Source organism: Fonsecaea monophora (assembly GCF_001642475.1).
Source record: "Fonsecaea monophora strain CBS 269.37 chromosome Unknown Scaff113, whole genome shotgun sequence".
Taxonomy (NCBI): domain Eukaryota; kingdom Fungi; phylum Ascomycota; class Eurotiomycetes; order Chaetothyriales; family Herpotrichiellaceae; genus Fonsecaea; species Fonsecaea monophora.
In genome coordinates, this window is record NW_019174044.1 from 40,520 (window position 1) to 58,542 (window position 18,023).

The window sequence follows — 18,023 nt, forward strand, 5'->3', positions numbered from 1 at the left end:
CCTCCCAAAAACCACACTGCCGGCTCATCTTTGTGACTCTGATCTGACTTAAGGCTGCCCACTCTCACGCTCAACCTTGACTTCCAGTCAACCTTTTTTACCGTCGAGGTAGTTACCACCACAAGGCGAATAACAGCACATCCAGAGTCTCTCCTTACACTCTCTACAGTCAAACATGGCTCCTTTTCCCCCTCCACCAGTGAGCACAATTGGTAGGCGTCCTGCACCCTCCCTTCATTTTCTCCTGAGGCGGGCACAATGGAGCGCACAGAATTCTGCGCACAAACTCTGCAGGAAACCTCGCTGACGATATCGTCCAGACTGGAGCAATGTCGGCTTCAAAGTTCGCGAGGTCAATGGACATATTGAATCCACCTTCCGCTATTCCTCGCCCAAGCCAGAATGGAGCAAACCTCGTTTTGTGACCTCGCCTCACTTATCGATTCATGGCATGGCCCCCGGCTTGAACTACGGTGTCCAGTGCTACGAGGGCATGAAAGCCTTCCGACAGCCAGATGGGTCCATCTCTATCTTCCGTCCCGACCAGAATGCTCTCCGCATGCAACGCTCTGCCGAATTTATTTCTGTTCCCCCCGTGCCAGAGGACCATTTCGTAGAATGTGTGAATCTGGCTGTGGCGCTGAATGCTGAGTTTGTACCCCCTCACGAGACCGGCGCGGCAATGTATATCCGTCCGTTGTTGTTCGGTTCTAGCGCCCAGCTCGGCCTGAACCCTCCGGATGAGTATACCTTTGTGGTGTTTGTGATGCCCACAGGCGTGTACCACGGTGTGCATGCCGTCGACGCGCTGATCCTCGAAGATTTCGACCGTGCGGCCCCAGAGGGCACGGGCAGTGCAAAGGTGGGCGGCAACTACGCCCCCGTGTTGCGGCATAGCGAGAAGGCACGTTCTCAAGGGTTCGGTATCACTCTGCACTTGGATAGCAAGACACGGAGCGAGATCGACGAGTTCTCCACCTCGGGCTTTTTGGGCGTGCGGAAGGACGGGGATAAGACGACGATTGTGGTGCCTGACTCTAAAAATGTCATCAAGTCCGTGACATCAGAATCCGCCTGCCAAATCGCCAAAGACCTGTTTGGGTACAACGTGGAGAGACGTCGGATCGACTACAGCGAGCTCCCTCAATTCACAGAAATCATGGCCGCTGGCACCGCTGCGAGTTTGGTGCCTATCAAGAGCATCACCATGAAATCCAAGGGTGATAAATTCGAATATCCGGTCAACGAGAACCTAGATCCCGGTCCAGTTTGTGCACAATTGTTGAGCACGTTAAAGGGCATTCAAATGGGCAAGGTCAAGGATCAGTTTGGCTGGAATATGAAAGTCACGGAGCCGCCCAAGGAGTTTCTCAAGGCAGCGACAAATGGTGGCGTTCACGGCGGTGTGGATGAATTACCGTGAGCCGAGATGATAACCGCTCCCGTGCTGGACATCAACGACAAAGTCAATGGAAGATTGGGAAACGCGCTCCAGTTGGAGAGCAAAGTACAGTAGAAATGCGCTTGCCCAAGCAACAAAAGCCCGTCTCTAATAGTTCCAAAAGCACTCTCTGTATAGACATCCCACCATCCATAGTACCAAACAAGTTGTTCCCTTCCGAACAAGTTGGCGCCGTTCCCGGTTAGATATTCGTGCGTTGGCAACTCCGGGTTCCTTACAATATCCTTCAAGGGGGTATCAATATCATGAATCGTCGAGTGTCGTAAAGGTTGCCAGGAACATGCTATGCCCTATGCCTCCAACGAGGGCTGACCGAAGCATCGTGTTCACTCGGGTACGGGCAATTGAAAATCCTCATCGTCCAATCTTGCGTTTTCGAAAGGGAAGAAGTCGGTTCCAAATAGGTCATCTGCGAGATCACTAGCCCCATCCTGAACCAAATCTTGCTCTAGCAGCTCGAATTGCTTCAGTCTGAACCACATGTCACTTTCCTCAGGGGGTGACCCATAAAGGTCGCGGAAGTCGCGTGGGTGAATCGATGCCTGCGAGAGCTTGCCGGGTTTCGAGGCTGAGGTAAGTCCGTTTCTCTCGTTTTCAGCACCTCTGGGAATTATGGAGGGAACCTTCTTTGCTTTTGGGAACCCAATCGTGTTCTTAGAGATGGCAGTATGGGTGCTGCGAGATGACGAAAAGCGCCGTGGCAGAGTAGAATGTTTGCCTTTCGTGACGGGAAGAACTTGTCTCTTCTTCTGTTCCGATACCTGCGTGGTTTTTCTGATAGCAGCAGGTAGGTGTAATTGTGAGCCAGAGAGCGCCGCGGCCGCAGACCTCGCTTGTATGGTATCAACTCTTGAGAGGTCTCGTCGTTTCTTTGGTCCTGCTGCAATCATGGCGTCGACCTGTGCGTCCAACTTGCTAAGTGTAGGAAACACAGGCTTGGCCATGTCCTCAAGGCTTTTTTTCATACGATCTGCATCGAATTGGTGCCAGTCCTCCTTTTCCCTGTTAGAGCGTATCGACATTCCATTTTCATCTTTCGGGGAATCGTAGGGATAGACCACTCCGTACCCTGCGCTCAGCTCCTCTGTAAGAAGAGCATCTTCTTCAAATTCGATTGGGGGATCCGGTAGCTCTTCTGGTGGCGGTGGCGCGTAACCAAAATCCGGCTCTTGTTCTTGCGCAGGTCTTTTCAACAAAGACTCGCTCTCCACTGGTTCGGAAAGAGAGACTGCGATCTTAGACTTTCCTGATCGACGAGCTGCGGATTGTTTCTGGCCAGTGCCAGGACGCTTTGTCGTCAGAGGAGCAGGAGCAGGCGTCTGAAATGCTTGAGCTTTCGCGTTGGTTGTCTTGATTCCAAGGGGAGCTCGGTTGCGTGGAAGCAAAGGTGTAACAAATGTACTCTTGTCTAACTTGGTTGGCGCATCCTTCTCTATCGGCTTCTGTCCATTGAACCGGACCGGTAGGTTTTCGTCATTCTTCGCTGGTCGAAAAGGAGTCTTCAGGTTTCCTGGTGTCTTTGGATTTACCATCCGCGCGCTTTGGTTCAATGGCTTGCCAGCAGCTGTGGTCTGCTGGGCGTGGATGAGGTTTTCTTGGTCTCGTGAGGCTAGAATGCTTGCCATGGTTGGTATGATGTCGAATCGTCCAGATAGTTGTAATTATTGTCTGCGCTCGAAATCTAGGGCGGGAGGGATTGTTGGGGATTGATTCATGAGGGAGAAACGCGGACAAGGTCGAAATGTTGACGCGGTTGCCCTGAGCAACGCGTTCCGGGAGGCTCCTGGCGGTGTTCGGTCGAACCGTTAGAGCCTGAGACCGGCCTAGAGCGCAAACAGCGAGGGCTGAAGCCCATGCAGCCTCACCCCTAGAACGCAAATGTCATTGGCTTGATCATCGAATGACTTCCCCTCTATCCCCCCAGCTGACTCTCAGCGAATAATGCATCAGTGACCGCCAGTTGAGCCTTCCCTTACGAACAAGTATCATTTATCTTTGATTCCAGTCAACATACACCTGCTCTCCCCCATTCGACTTTCTGCCAGACCCCGAATTCACGACCTCTGCAACGGAAATTCACCATGGATCGGATCAAGGAGGTAGGTCCCTATCACCTCTTCTGCACCTGCAACCTTCCCCTCGTGCTCCTGCCAGGCAGCAAGTAATTCATTCGGGCCTGCCTTCTGCCACAGCGTATTCAATCGATTGCCCTGCCACCTGGCTACTGCAGTCATTTTCACAATATCACGAACCATCCTTTATCCCACGTCCCCCAGGACCCAGACTATCCCGCGCCCTCCTCACACATCCAGCACCATCCTCGACCCGCCCACCATGTCGGCCGTGTTCGCTAATTTCCAACAGAAAATGAACTCTCTCCGCATTGAGGCGGACGAGAACGCAGCCAAAGCAGAGGAGCTCAAGCAGAAAGTCAAATCTCTTGAACAAGACAACCTCCAAAAAGAACAAGAGATCACTTCCCTCAATCACCGTAACCAACTCCTGGAAGCCGAAGTTGAGAAACTCGAACAAGGCATAAAGGAGGCAAAGGCACTTGCCGGCGAGTCGGCACAACATAGCAACGAGACTGAGTCTCTCCAGCGGAAACTCCAAGTTCTCGAGGAGGAAGCCGAGCAGGCCGACAAGACCCTCAGGGAGACTAACGAGAAGTATGCGTAGCCATACTCAACACAGTACTTCCTGCTAACAAACCCGTCCCAGGCTCCGGCAAACCGATGTCAAAGCTGGCCACTTCGAGCGCAAAGTCCAAGCGTTGGAGCAAGCACGCGACGAGTGGGAGAACAAGTACGAGGACATGGCCAAAAAGTATGCGGATCTGCAGAAGGAGCTACAAGAACTGGAGCAAAGCATGGGCAATATCTAAAGTGTGCGAAATACCTGGTGTTGGCCATTGTGTTTGGCATGTGCGTGGAGCACAATGCATAGACCACCGTACCTACGATACCATGGGCATTTGATAAAGGGCACACCCGAAGGCGAGCGTTGAAAGTCTTGATTGAGAATCCAGAATACCATTATCGTTGATCACTCCTGCGATCTCGAGCCTGTTTCCGATTTCTGGCCTTTTCCTTTGATCGTGTCTCTTTCCGTTCCGCCTTGCTCTCATATCGAAAGTTTCTCTTCTTTCGCTTCTTAATGTCCTTTGGCCGGCTTGTTGTCCATGGGCTTTTCTGCTTATTGTCCAGACCACTTCCCAAACCTTCAGGAGAATCTCCAATGAATTGCTGGGAACGCTGGTCCTGGTTCTGTTCCGCCTTGGACAGTCCTTCTTTGGAAACATCCATCGCCTCAACAGTCACTGTGGTGTACTTCTCTTCATCGATATATTCCGTCTCGTGACGTAGCGGAACGGGTTCCGAATCTGAAATACCGCTCCATTCTTCTTCTGAGCTCTGTTCACGCTCCTCATCTTCCTCGTCATGATCAGACGGCGGTCTCAACAAAGCGTTGACTTCCTGCACGTGTCTTTCAAGGTCGGCTCTCCGCTGTTCTCGCAGCTGGTAGACCGTCAGCACCGCAAAATATATATATATATATATATAAACGGTTCGATGAAGAGGAAACCTCACCTTCTTCCGTTCCTCGATCCTTTCTGCTCTTGCTCTCCGCTCGGCGGCCTCCTGTGCCTGCTTTGCCCTCTGCAACTTGCGCTTGTGGAATCCAGTCAGGAAATCGTGGCGCGCAGTCGGGTCAAATTTGATTTCTTCGATAACAGTGGGCTCTACCCGTCGACGCTTCGTTGGCGGAGGCATTGCATGCGCGTAGAGATGCCTCTTGATATTACTTTTTCATTCCTGTGCCGAGTACTTGCAAAAAGTCACAGCCTCGCTGGCCCAAAAATCGTCGCCAAACATGTCAAACCTGCCAAGGGTGGACCCGCTCAGAAACCGCCGACAAGGCTCGAAGAAAGCTGAGGGTATCACCCGCTATGCGTGTGACTTTTGTCTCTACCTCTTGTATTAGAGAATGCGACGTGGCAGGGGCCACTTCATGAAGCATCCTCGATACCCCCACCTGGATAATCGACAATGTTCTAGGAGATTACCAGAGCGTGGTATATGTGGATGCTGTTTGCTATGGTAGAAAGGGGTGAAGCGCCACGAAAAGTATGCTATCAAAGTATGATTACTTTGTCTTGTGCTCAAGCATGCAGCGCACACATCTCTACTTTTAGAGCGGGAAGATAGGTTTCGTCTGCTTCTACCATTTCATCGCTTTCTTTTGTGAAGCCTGTGAATGCTCCCTCTTGGGAACTGTCGCAAATAAAATCCCATTTTCCGCAAGCAAGCTGCCAGCTGCTCTCGGATTTGGCATAAGTCGTGATCTTTGACGGAGTGATCTGCTCCGGGACAGATCCTCGCTTTTCTCGTTCCTGATTCATGCTCGCAATCGTCTTTAGGAGTTTGCATCTTGTCTGCTATTTTCAAACTCGGTGTGTGTTGTGAGGTGTCCAATCACATAATTTCAACGGGTTGCAGCCTGGCATGTTGCTAACACCAACGTATGTAACTGTCGGGACCACAAAGATACCGAACATTCCGCATTTTGCCGGGTTTATTGCAGACCTTCTCTGTGCAGAAAAGGCGATGAGCACCTTTCATACCTCGAGTCCAAGCAACTTGAAACGGCAAAGCGGCCCAATTATCTCTTGGTTCTTTAACCATGGACGGGTGTAGGATTGCTTCCAACCCTTTGATGCTCTGGGTTGCACAGCCATATTCACCTTCCTCCGAATCCTGGGGGCGGGAAACCCCTTCCAGGGCCTGGTGGTCCGCCTTGAAAGCCCGGAGGCATACCTGCTGGCGGGCCACCGGGCGGTCCTCCAAACCCAGGGGGAGGCGCACCGAAGCCGGGAGGAGGTCCTCCTGGTGGTCCAGGTAGTCCACCTCTTCCAGCTCCAGCGAATCCAGGGGGTGGTGCTCCGCCTGGAAATCCCGCTGGTGGTTGCGGCGGGAATCCAATCGCTCCAGGTGGCACTCCTCCTGGAGGAGGCGGTCCGCCCATCCCCACGCCTGCTACAGGACCGCTCAACCCTACAGGAAGACCTCTGCCAGCCGGTCTCGAGATACCTGTACCAGCCTGAAGTGTTGCTGGGGCTCCTCCTGGAGCAGATTGCCCCAATCTAGCGCTGGGATCGGATGGAGGAGGTCCTTCAACCGAACAGCTCACGATATTTGTTCCTCTCAAAATCACAAGGCCCAAGGTTCGTTTCTCTTCGGTCTCGACACTCGCAGCTGCAGAGCCCGGGACGGCTGGCGCGGAGGATTTGGCTTGCTTGCGTTTAACTTTGCGGAATTCTTCGGTGTCTGCGAGGACGAGGTTCATGTGCTGTTACCAAAGATAGAATATCAGCAACTCAATCGCGCTGTGGGATGGGGTCAAGGGGAGTCCAATGTGGCTTCCAGGCGGAGAGCTTACTTTATCAAATGCAAGCATTTGACCAGTCATTTGACGGCCATCGTTCATGGTCACGCGCATGCGGTAGTTGATCTTGTTCACTCTAGTCAGAAAGGGTGCTTCTTGATGTAACAGTGGGACAGGTCGGGTATACCAAGTTTTGCTACACACGGATTAGCCATCGCCCATAAAAGAAGAAACAATGCTGTCAATAGTTACCATCTTCCCCTGCCTGTTCGCCATCTTGCCTAACGATGCGCACGAAAGCGACTTCGCCTTCGTTCAGCGTCGACGTACAGATTGCCTCGCTTGTGCCTCAAAAATAGGATCCGTGCGAAGTTTAGAGCCGCAGCCCAACTGCACGTGCCAGACGATGGCTGTAGCACTTCTGCAGAAGAAGAAGCGAAGCAGGCTCGAACTGGTTGTATCTTTATGTGGCTCTTTATACGAGTAGTTGATCCTGGTTGCCCTGGTCGCGAGACTTCGAAAATTGGTGCCGCAGCTCCAAATCCAGTCTAGTTCGGTTTTATTGTCCTTGGCAGTGCCAAGCCACAACCCCGGACGCACCAACGCAGAATTTCGAACACCCGTCAATTGGATCCTCTTGCTTTTTCTCAACTACCTGCACCACAAACCCCTCGAAATTTGTACTCTGTCGCAATCGTTAACACCACCATTTTCTGACAAAAATGGCGGAAGGCAACGACAAGAGCTCAAACCCCATGCGGGATCTGCGCATCGACAAGCTGGTGCTGAACATTTCCGTCGGAGAGTCTGGTGATCGTCTCACCCGTGCTGCAAAGGTGTTGGAACAACTGTCGGGTCAAACTCCTGTCTACAGTATGCTTCATATCCCCGGTCGCACTTCTCTACCCTCGTGCTGACACAATCTGTCCAGGCAAAGCGCGCTACACTGTTCGTTCTTTCGGTATCCGCCGTAACGAAAAGATCGCCGTCCATGTCACCGTCCGCGGGCCTAAAGCCGAAGAAATCCTCGAACGCGGCCTGAAAGTCAAGGAATACGAACTCAGGAAGAAGAACTTCAGCGAAACCGGGAACTTCGGGTTCGGTATCTCGGAGCACATTGATCTGGGGATCAAGTACGATCCGGCGATTGGTATTTACGGAATGGATTTCTACTGCTGCATGGGCAGACCCGGTGCCAGAGTTGCTCGGAGACGACGCTGCAAGAGCAAGGTTGGACGCAGCCACCAAGTTTCCAAGGATGATTCGATCAAGTGGTTCAAGACGAGATTCGAGGGGATTGTGCGGTAGAGCACTAGGGAGAGAAAGCGTATCGGCCACCCACTCAAGAGTCCAAAAAATGGTCAACCTGAGGTGGAGATATGCTCTGTCTCACAGAGGCAAGGAGTGTCCGAGTCCTCACCCGCCGTCGTTACACATGGAGCAGACGGCTGGAGCCGGCTGTTAACATCATCCAGCCTGGAAAACCTGACCCTCTCTGATGTGGAATCAACAAGTCCAACCAGACCCGACAGTATCATCAAAGACAAAACTCCCGAACAGCTTTACACGAAGGGGTTTGGTTCAACTTACTTCATAGCATTGCTGGAATGAGAAAGATTCATCATCAATATCTCGTGACATTCCTCGTCTTTCCTGCATCTTGTCAGCTTTCCAACCATATCTAATCACCTTGGAAGGCGTCCATCTCAAGTTTGAGAGATCTCTTCTCATGACACTAATGTTTCCTGTCGCGTCCCCCTGTGAGCTCATTGCCTGTCGGTCTGGTGTGATATAATGTTCCCGAAATAACACACGGTTGCCGCGTACGCAAAGAGAGAGGTAATGCTGACGAGTCAAAACTCGGACAAAAGCAAGAAAGGAAACTTAGCACTGAATCGGCACAAAGGGTGTGATATTGCTTCATTACAAGAAAGCCAGTGTTCAAATCGAAGAGCAGGGCTCGGTTAATTGCTGCTCTCAACCCTTCCTGAGTCAGATAGTCAAGAAAGATACCCCAGCGCCGTGCTATATGCGTTGTAACACATGTTGTAAGACATCCCCATCATAAATTTCATGATCATATTTTGAATGACAGATCCTTGTTGCCCAATCTTAACGGACATGTCCAAAGCACACCATCCTCCTTTCATGTATAGCATACTTTATTTTGAAGAGCGCCCATGGGTTACACCCTTGATTGCTCAGATCCTGTCGTTACCTCAGGCGAGTGCGAGGCCGACGTGGGTCCATTATTGGGAACAGGCGCGGCTTGGGCATCTGGCGACACAGGTGTATTAGGCTCCGTGGCTCCAGACACACTGATCCTAGGAAGATTGAGCTGGGGGAGTCGAGGAGCAATGCTTGCATTTGTAGGGCCTCTTGACAGAACGCCCGCAGCTCGACTGGCATTGCTTGCTGCGCGACGAGCGACGGCAGCTTCGTATGAAGGAGCGTCACCCCACTCCAGAAACTCGTAGTCGGGCGGCCGACCTTCATCGCCAATGTCTGAAGGTAGTGGAATGCGTGATTCCCCAATGTCGTCCGATCCAGTGCTTTCATCAGGCGTGAATCTGTTGGCGGTCGGTGAAGAGTTGGACGTACCGCCGCTTTGGGGCTCGTCACTTTGGCGTCGATTGCTGTCGTCCGGAATGGTCGATCCAGGTGTTTGCTGAGGTTCCATATCAGACCCCATTGTTGACACACTGACCGCACTGATCGAACGCTCTCGGCTATGCATTGATGTAGCATCCGAAAGGAGACGGAGCCGTCCCTCGGTCTCGCCCATCGGGGCTGCTCCACTCAACAGCCCACCTCGCTCAGAATCGTTGCTGTTTGCTCGGATCCGGGTACCGTCATGGCGTACTTCTCCCAGCGAAGCATATGCGACGCTTGAGACCCTTCGTTCCCGTCCGCGAGACTGATGTTCAGCAATTAAAGTGGCAGCAGAGACACTCACACCGCCATTGACGGAGGTAGTACTCTCATTCGCACGCTGGCGAGATTCTCGCCTCAACTGCTCTAATCGAGCTGTGTCTCCTCTCTCGCGAGCTTCTCGTCGTTCCCGTCTGCGTTCCTCCCGTTCCGCAATTTCGCGGCGGCGTGCCACTCGGATTTGGTATAATGATTCCATCTGGTCTTCTCGACGTGTTTCTTCCTCGTCCGCCGTCTCCGGGAATTCAACCACTGTGTCCATACCACCTCTTTCACCTTCCCGCCCGATTACTTGTTCACTGTCTTTTGGCGTTCTTGAATAAGCCGGGAGTGTTATGACGCTGCGCACACTGGTGTTGCGATCGACTCCTGCCCCAGCTCCTGCCCCGTCACCGATCTCATTGCCATTGTAAGCCGTGTTCGTGGATGAAAGATCTCGGTTCCGGACGGCCTTGTATTTTCCGCCGGGTTGCCAGCTCTGCCATTTGCTCTTCAAAAATTTCGTGGGAATGTATTTGGGCCTCTTGCCTTGTACTCTCCACCTCCGCAGCATTGTGTAAAAGATCACACATGCAATGAGGAAGAGAACGACACCAGCAACGATCTGAAGCCATCAGAATTTGTTCTGCAGTGAAAGGTTTAGAATGAATACTTACGCCTACTATAACAGCATTCCCACCCATCCCTCCGCCTCCGCCCCCACCTCCGCCATCGTTCGGTGGTCCCTGTCTCGAGTATAATCGATTCGAATGCATATTGCGTTTGTCCAGCGCTTGTATAGGTATTGTGACCGCCATAGCAGCGACTAGTGGCAGGCAAAATCGGAGTTTGTGGATGTTGTCGTGGAAGCTTCGTTATCGTGACATCTGATCAAGGTGGTAAAGATGGATACAGGATTCGTAATATGGCAGATTCGTACAAGCTGTCAAGCGGAGATTTTTCTCGTAGAGAGATTTGTGACTGTTAGTACAACAATGACTGCAGAGACTCAGATCCAGAGACAATTGATTCAGGCATAGGTATGCCTACAAGTACACGAAGTTTGCGGTAAGACTTGCTGAAGTTTCTTAGCAGTGGCAGTGGGCGGCCTCGAGGAACCTTTGCAGTTGGCAGAATCAGGTGTAGAAAAGTAGCGCATGCCGTCAGCCTCCAGCGGCGGAGCTTAGTAGCAGGTTTATCCATCTTCACCCAGGGCCTGGCAAGGGCGGATTGGTCCGGCTTCACCCCAGGGCCAGCAGTGGGTCACAGTAGCTTGGATAGGCGGTAGGTTGTGGCTCGTCGGGGCCTGTGAAGGCTAAGAGATGCTGAGACACACAGCCAGGCTCCGCCCACCAGCACTGGCAGTGTTCGCGTAATCCCCCGTCCAGCCAAAGACGCTTCCGTTCTACGGGGTTGTACCGAGTACAAGTAAACTGTCCATGCGAGAAGCCTCGCAGAATCAAACCTCAAATACTATACCTGTAGGTATAACAACACTGGGATTTTTGTCAAAAATCTGAAGGTCATGGGGAATTTGTCGCATGGAGCTCCGCTTAGTGACGAGTCGGCTCCAGTGGACCATCTCACTCGAGGTCATCTTTCCCCGCAACGATGTACCTATTGCATATCTCCCTATACAGAACCTTGAGCAAATTGTTTTATCAGGGGCAAATTATAATCTACAGCGTTGGACCATGTTTACTGCTCGCCGCCAAACGTATGGAAATAGCAAGGCTGTCAATCGACGCTGAATCGTAGCGACGAGGCTGAAACTACGATAAACAGCATAACGGGCGTCGGTTATGTTGCCTGTTTTAGATGCTCCGCCCTTTCCCTTTCCAGAACTGCCACAACAAACACAAATCTCGACGCACATGGCTTTCCGCTCTCAAAGGCTCGACTCTCCAAATCTATCCTCGATTGATCCAGTATCTTAATCCCGACATTCCACACAATTAGCAATGGCCCCTTCGAGGTTTGATCACGGCACAATGAATACAAACTATAGCAGCATTCATTCTCACGAGGCTTTCATTGGGGACTACCAGGTAGGCGACCTGCATGTATATTTGGTTAGAACGTCCTAATCATTCTTCAGGTCATGTACACTCCTGGTTCAACTTCTCCACAGTTCGATCGTGTCAAGAAGTCTACTCGCTTCAGTCGGGCCGCTTCGTCCAAATCCCAGAACCCCAGCCAGTCCTTCATGCTGCCTGCCAACATACCCAACACCTCTCAGATTATGCCGGACCACGGTTCTCTGCCTAATGTCCAGATCAACTACACCATTCCGGCCGATGAGAAACAGATTGTGGCCTCTTTGCGCACCCTCCAACGTGATCTCAATGAAGCAATGCAAACCATAAACTCGCTCACCCGTGAACGTGACGACGCCCTCCTTGAGCTTAGATTGCTCCGAGCTGCCTCCAAAAAACAGAACACGCCGGCAAAGAAGAGCAAGACGGCCTCACGCGTCGAGGAAGAACTGTTTGATATAAGCAGATCTATGTCGACCTCACCTAGATCTCCTGTTCGCCGGACTTCTATGAAAGACACTGCTGCAGACTCTAAAGATGCGCCAAAGACTACTAACTCGGATGACGCCCGAGTGCTCTCTCCTGTTGTCAACCGAGCAATATCCCCAATCTCAGAAAAGCGGCCGACAACCAAGATAGATGGAATCGCTAAGAGCAAGTCTCATTCCTATCAGCGACCCACTGTCCATGACACAGAAAACAGCGTCATTGAAGACCCCACTGCCGCGTCAAATACCTCACGCCGACGCCGTCGCCCATCCCTCGATGAAAACATGACTTCGGCATACATCTTGCCCGACATCACAGTGAGCCAACCCGTGAGGCCGACAAGAGTCCAAGTTTCACAAGAGGCCCAAAGCGTTCTGCATCGTCATGGTGACCCTGAACATATTGGTAATTGTACCGTGTGTCAACGACTCATAGCAAGAAGACCAAAACAAGCTACCCACGCCACACGTTCAACGTCTGTCGCCGCTGCCGAAAAGACTGATTTCACGGCACAAATTACCCAGCTAATGAAGAACGCAATGCTAGAGGAACCAACTCTACGTCCGAAGATCAACCCATGGCATGCGCTTGCCAATGTCAAGAAACTTCTGATGGACCAATTCGAAGAGGCAAAAGCCAAGCATGCTCAGGCATGGGAGAAGTACGATGCTATTGAGGCACCTATGAACAGCAAGAAGCATGCTGCTGCAAGCCAAGATTTGTTCTACTGGTCCAAAAATATGGAAGAATGCCGCATCAACTTGGATCAGCTGAGAGACGTGGAGGAGGGAATGAAGGAGCAAGAAAATGGGATATGAACATCGTTGCCAGAAATTGACAGAGCTGGCAAATTGGAGTTGTGGATGTACCTCACGAGAGCCTGATGATAAGAGAGCCAATATTTTGGCAAGACTGTGCTGTGCGAATATGTCAAAGAATTGCTTCTTGGTTCTATGGATTTGCTTGCTGGTATTGGAAAAGTCAAGACTTTGCAAGTCCTCATTTGGGAATGGAGTTGGGATGGTTAATGATTCGCTTGACACAACGACTGTGCATACGAATTTCGGACTCTGGGACAGGTTACGAAGCCTTGTTTTCCGTTGCAGACGTGATATGAATTGGAAATTCCGTTTCCGTGGTTGAGCAGCCCTTCTGAAAAACTCTTTTCCAATGCGTAGTAGGAATACGTGTCGCGAATGGTCAAGTCTCCATAAGAATCTATCATTCACATTTTGTTATTCGGTTCCATGATCGATGATGCGAAAACCACCCAATACAAGTAATCTTGTACTTGCTTTCGATCTGAAGTAGCAAGAAAGACCGTCATCTCAACCGCCTCGTGAGACGCTCTTTTACTACACAACCTCCTCCGTTTCCTCAATCACCTCCTCGACCACTTCCTCCACAACCTTTTCGCCCTCTTCTTCGAGACTCCTGGTCTTTTGAAGAGCCAGCTCCTCGTCGGGATCCTTTAGGCCGAGCTCTTCTCTCTCCTGCCTCAACAACTCCTTCTCCCTCGCCACCCAGCTATACCACTCCATGTACAGCCTCCTCCTTGCGTCTATGACCGCCTGGTTTGCTCCTTCTTCCATCTCCTTGTCCAACTCGTCAAATTCTTTCGAGTATTCGCGCAGGTTGCGGCGGATCGTGCGCTGTTCTTCTTTGCTAAGAAGGGTAGGCGGCCGAGGCCGCCAGATCAGTTGCTTGAACTTCTCCGTGGGGTGTTCGGAGAGAGGGGCGCCGTAAAAGGTCCATAGACGCCAGCCGTTTTCCATCTAGTCGTCGTCATATTAGAATTCAGAACGCGGCTTTTGTACTTTGCCAATGGATGGGAGTGGGATCTCTTACCTGGTGAGTCCACATACTGGCACTCGTCGTGACATATCTACCCGTGGGATCCCAGTCCACATCCGTCATACCATAGTGATCCTCACTATTCATCAGCATGAGGTTCGCATTTAGATTGGCCGCAACGTCCTGCTCAGTCTTTTCGCCCTCGTAGTCCAGGTCATAAAAGTCGATGTCGGAATGCTGTTGCACGCTGACTGTGGCAACGACTACGAATCGACCTTTTGGTGACCAGTAGATTCCATTGGAGTTTTTCTTATCGTACGTGCGTACAAGCTTGAACGCTCCCGTCCCGGGGCCTTTTATTTTCTCCGGGGCAAAGAACGAAACAGATGTCTTGGGAAGGACGTTGCTACCAGCGACTGCTTCGCCTGCGGTAATCAACACGAACCTATCGCCCTTAGGTTCCCATGCGAAATTGATGACAGTATCCTTGAGAGAGTCGACCACTTCGACCGGAACACCCTTTTCTCGGATTCGGAATATTTCAAGATTCGTCGCATTGGATTTCTTGGACTTTGAGTGGCGATCCACTTTGACACAAATGAACTTTCCTTCCGACTGCCAGTGAAGTTTTGCATCGGTGACATTGAAGAGGTTCCGGGTTCTCACAATTTCCTTCGAAGGAACGGACATCAACGCAACCTTCGCCGGGTTGGATCCTATCTCCGGGGTCCAAAAGCAGAGGAGTGATTCATATGTCTTGATACCCTCCCGTTGGGTTGTGGAGGGAGCCCATTCAAAATCCATGATTCCTTCGGCCTTGACGGATGTCTTATCCAAGAGATTCATTCTGGGAAGTTCGTAGATGGAGATACTCTCATGAGGCTTCATCCTCGCGACGTACTTTTCATCGGCAGACCATTTAAATGCTGGCCACTGAACTTTTGCTTTTGGCGGGATTGCTGCCGCATCCGCGCCTGGGGGAGGCGTAAGATCGTGCGCGACAAAGGATCGAAGTGGTTTACCCGTCGTGATGTCCCAGATGACGATGTGCTTGCCTTCTTCGTCAATGGAAAGAGGCCCTTTGCCCTCTTCGACGGTGATGGGCTGATTGGACCATGTTGTCAAGTATGATTCTCCAGGCGAGAACTCGATCAAGCTGACAAAAGGATGCGGGAATTGTCTGATTCTCTTGAAAGATGGACCACCCCATAATTGAACACCTTGCTGATGGATAGAAGCAAGATACGTCCCGTGGGGTGACCAAGAAACGAAAAGTTGTGTCCAGTGTTTGCGGTCGACGATGGGCTCAGGAGGTTCCTTCTTATTGTTCCAGAAAACCCCCACATTATCACCGCGGAACATGACGAATTGGTCTCGAGCTTGGGGATCAAAGAGCCATGACCTGAGATGTTCACGATCTGCAAACGGTTCGATCTCCGGTGGGACATATTCTTCATCTATCCGTCCTTCTCTGCCGTATTTTTCAATGTCTGTGAGCTTGTTAACTGCTAGAGTGTGTCTTTTGTCCAGGGCTGTTCCGTGGAGTTGTTTGGTGGCTGCGATGGCTTGTTCAGGTGTTTGATACTCGACAAAGGCAAAGCTGTGAGATCATCAGCGGGCTATACACAATTCAGAGATAGGAGGCGCACCCTTCGGACATTCCCTGGTCATTCATGGGCATGAATACCGACTCCTCGCCATCTTTTATGCGTCCAACGGAGTTGAGCCTCTTGAGCAAGAACTTGATGAGTTTGGATCTTTGCTCTTGATTCACGATCGGAAGGCCATCGATGACCTATCTTGTCAGTCTGATTTTGCGAATTTTTGTTGTAAGGGCACATACGACAAAAGTATCGAGGCCTTCTTCCATGCGCACATCATATCGTTCTTTCAGGTCACTGAAGTCGATATTGTCTACTTCATCTTCGAAGTCGTGGTCAGAGAGCTGGTCGAATCCTGGAGCCATGATTGTTGTATCACCTTTTCGCGGGCGGGCGAACTGAAGATGGATGTCGTCGACGCACAGCAACAATTCCACAAGGCGCAACAACTGGCACGAAACTTGAAGTGGGAGATCTCGAATTGTGGATATCGCCAAGATTTCGTTGTCACGTGCAGCGCTTTAGTCATGTGCCCTCGCGCAGGCAATCCCGCATCTTCACCTCTTCAACTTCACAAGCCACTAACACTACCGAGTACACCTTGTCTATGTTTATACTGGGGGCATCACTGTGATTAATCTTTCTGCCCGTTGCTCACTGATGCGCATCCTCTAAACTTCTATTTATTGTGCTGTCTCTTGCACTTTGGTTTAGTTAGCGGTGGCTGAGCGCAACTCTGGGGTATTGATGCACCTTGGTCGGGGTGGAGGGAGCGGATGGCGCATGACTTGACTCTGATCGTGGCCTGACCATATCCATCCTCTACATTCGCTACCTTGTTTTTCTGTCCGCTTGATCTAATATCGGCCTCATCTCTTCCTTATTGAGTCGTCATGTCGTGTGAGTTGGTCTAGAATCACACAGATTCGATCTCACTAATCATAATCAGTGCCGCCAGAGGTCCGCGCGCGGTATACCACCATCATTGATTCGATCCTCGAAAGTGCGGATCTCACGACCATCACAACCAAGAAAATCCGGCAGGGGATACAGGATCAAGTCGAATACGACATAACACCGCAGAAGGTGGGTGCAGGTGCAGCACGCGGGCAACATCCATAAACTGACAGTATGTAGAATGCGATCAGGGACTTGATCGGCGAGAGATTCGATCTCATCAATGAAAAGAGAAATGGCGAGACCACGGTGATCCCATCTGTCGAGACAGCCGAAGTAGTCGAACCTTTCGCTCAGACTAATGGTGTCCACCATTCTTCCGCACAATCCTCGAGCTCGCCTACCAAAAGAGAGGCAGAGAGCGAAGATGTTTCGGATGTTATAGATGCACAACCTCCGAAGAAAAAGCAGAAATCTGTCATCGACGCAGATGCCGCATACGCTGCTCGTCTACAGGCTGAAGAAGACAAACTGGCGCGGCCCACTCGTGGTGGAGGGAGCCGAAAGACAGCTCCTGTCAAGAAGAAGAAAAGGTCGAAGAAGGACCGAGTGACTGGATCGGATGACTCAGACATCGATGGAGAGGAGCGCAAACAGAAACCCAAACGAGACACTGGTTTCCACGTACGTTATGGAGATATAATAGGGGTTGTACAAACACTAAGCAGACGCAGAAACCACTCAACCTTTCACAAGCACTGTCGAATCTATTCGACGGAGCAACGCAGGTGAGCATCTGGTTGCCGTACGCTATGAGAATGCTAACCGCAAACAGCTGTCACGGCCGGAGACTACCAAACGCATATGGGCGTACATCAAAGCGAACGAACTTCAAGATCCCAGCGACAAGCGCTACATCATTTGCGATGCGAGGATGCGAGACGTTTTCAAGCAAGACAAGGTCCACATGTTCACCATGACCAAGTTGATCTCGCAGCAAATGTACAACCCTGATGAATGAAGACTTGATGGCACTTTTGGAAACATCATTTGGGCAAGGCTGAGGACATCGAGACTCCAAAATTGCGTTGTTCCTCTGGAATTTATGAGCCAATTTGAGCGGCACACAGGATTTGGAGTGACATTGGGCGTTCTGGTCCGTGAAGGGACGATTGGGGTTAGGACGGGTCAAAATCTCCAGAAGAGGTCGCATTTACTTGCATTTTCAGTTATGAACCTAGGCCACGGTGGCCGACTGATGAAAGCCGATATGGGAATATCAGATAGAACGATTGAGCTGAGAATTGACGGCATTCTAGCTCGTAACTCCGCATTTTAGAACTGGCAGTCAGGAGGGCCCAGCCTCGCTGACTAAAGCACTCCACAAGCCTCTCGCTGCTTTCCCGCAATTTCGAGAGACATGCAAAGCGAATGACTCAGTGTGACTCG

At 51.1% G+C, this 18,023-nt stretch overlaps 10 protein-coding genes across 10 annotated transcripts; 5 read left to right on the forward strand and 5 right to left on the reverse strand.

Moving 5' to 3' along the window:
• Positions 1-175: 175 nt before the first annotated feature.
• On the forward strand, positions 176-1,423 carry AYO21_10207 (branched-chain amino acid aminotransferase; the record flags this gene model as incomplete). The annotated part of the gene is made up of 2 exons (XM_022660129.1): positions 176-212; positions 321-1,423. The coding sequence occupies 2 exons, from the start codon at positions 176-178 to the stop codon at positions 1,421-1,423; spliced, it is 1,140 nt and encodes a 379-aa protein (XP_022507552.1).
• A 365-nt stretch (positions 1,424-1,788) lies between these two features.
• On the reverse strand, positions 1,789-3,087 carry AYO21_10208 (hypothetical protein; the record flags this gene model as incomplete). Its single annotated transcript, XM_022660130.1, has 1 exon — positions 1,789-3,087. One exon carries the CDS (start codon positions 3,085-3,087, stop codon positions 1,789-1,791), a length of 1,299 nt encoding a protein of 432 aa, XP_022507553.1.
• A 709-nt stretch (positions 3,088-3,796) lies between these two features.
• On the forward strand, positions 3,797-4,346 carry AYO21_10209 (hypothetical protein; the record flags this gene model as incomplete). The annotated part of the gene is made up of 2 exons (XM_022660131.1): positions 3,797-4,131; positions 4,184-4,346. 2 exons carry the CDS (start codon positions 3,797-3,799, stop codon positions 4,344-4,346), a joined length of 498 nt encoding a protein of 165 aa, XP_022507554.1.
• Positions 4,347-4,497: 151 nt separating this feature from the next.
• AYO21_10210 (hypothetical protein) lies at positions 4,498-5,235 on the reverse strand (the record flags this gene model as incomplete). The annotated part of the gene is made up of 2 exons (XM_022660132.1): positions 4,498-4,980; positions 5,053-5,235. 2 exons carry the CDS (start codon positions 5,233-5,235, stop codon positions 4,498-4,500), a joined length of 666 nt encoding a protein of 221 aa, XP_022507555.1.
• Positions 5,236-6,202: 967 nt separating this feature from the next.
• On the reverse strand, positions 6,203-6,949 carry AYO21_10211 (hypothetical protein; the record flags this gene model as incomplete). The annotated part of the gene is made up of 2 exons (XM_022660133.1): positions 6,203-6,811; positions 6,902-6,949. The coding sequence occupies 2 exons, from the start codon at positions 6,947-6,949 to the stop codon at positions 6,203-6,205; spliced, it is 657 nt and encodes a 218-aa protein (XP_022507556.1).
• Positions 6,950-7,569: 620 nt separating this feature from the next.
• Positions 7,570-8,155, forward strand: AYO21_10212 (60S ribosomal protein L11; the record flags this gene model as incomplete). The annotated part of the gene is made up of 2 exons (XM_022660134.1): positions 7,570-7,720; positions 7,779-8,155. The coding sequence occupies 2 exons, from the start codon at positions 7,570-7,572 to the stop codon at positions 8,153-8,155; spliced, it is 528 nt and encodes a 175-aa protein (XP_022507557.1).
• An 877-nt stretch (positions 8,156-9,032) lies between these two features.
• Positions 9,033-10,575, reverse strand: AYO21_10213 (hypothetical protein; the record flags this gene model as incomplete). The annotated part of the gene is made up of 2 exons (XM_022660135.1): positions 9,033-10,382; positions 10,435-10,575. The coding sequence occupies 2 exons, from the start codon at positions 10,573-10,575 to the stop codon at positions 9,033-9,035; spliced, it is 1,491 nt and encodes a 496-aa protein (XP_022507558.1).
• Positions 10,576-11,718: 1,143 nt separating this feature from the next.
• Positions 11,719-13,100, forward strand: AYO21_10214 (hypothetical protein; the record flags this gene model as incomplete). Its single annotated transcript, XM_022660136.1, has 2 exons — positions 11,719-11,805; positions 11,856-13,100. 2 exons carry the CDS (start codon positions 11,719-11,721, stop codon positions 13,098-13,100), a joined length of 1,332 nt encoding a protein of 443 aa, XP_022507559.1.
• Positions 13,101-13,637: 537 nt separating this feature from the next.
• On the reverse strand, positions 13,638-16,042 carry AYO21_10215 (eukaryotic translation initiation factor 3 subunit B; the record flags this gene model as incomplete). Its single annotated transcript, XM_022660137.1, has 4 exons — positions 13,638-14,057; positions 14,131-15,676; positions 15,726-15,871; positions 15,920-16,042. The coding sequence occupies 4 exons, from the start codon at positions 16,040-16,042 to the stop codon at positions 13,638-13,640; spliced, it is 2,235 nt and encodes a 744-aa protein (XP_022507560.1).
• A 528-nt stretch (positions 16,043-16,570) lies between these two features.
• Positions 16,571-17,595, forward strand: AYO21_10216 (hypothetical protein; the record flags this gene model as incomplete). Its single annotated transcript, XM_022660138.1, has 5 exons — positions 16,571-16,577; positions 16,627-16,763; positions 16,815-17,258; positions 17,309-17,362; positions 17,410-17,595. The coding sequence occupies 5 exons, from the start codon at positions 16,571-16,573 to the stop codon at positions 17,593-17,595; spliced, it is 828 nt and encodes a 275-aa protein (XP_022507561.1).
• Positions 17,596-18,023: the final 428 nt, after the last annotated feature.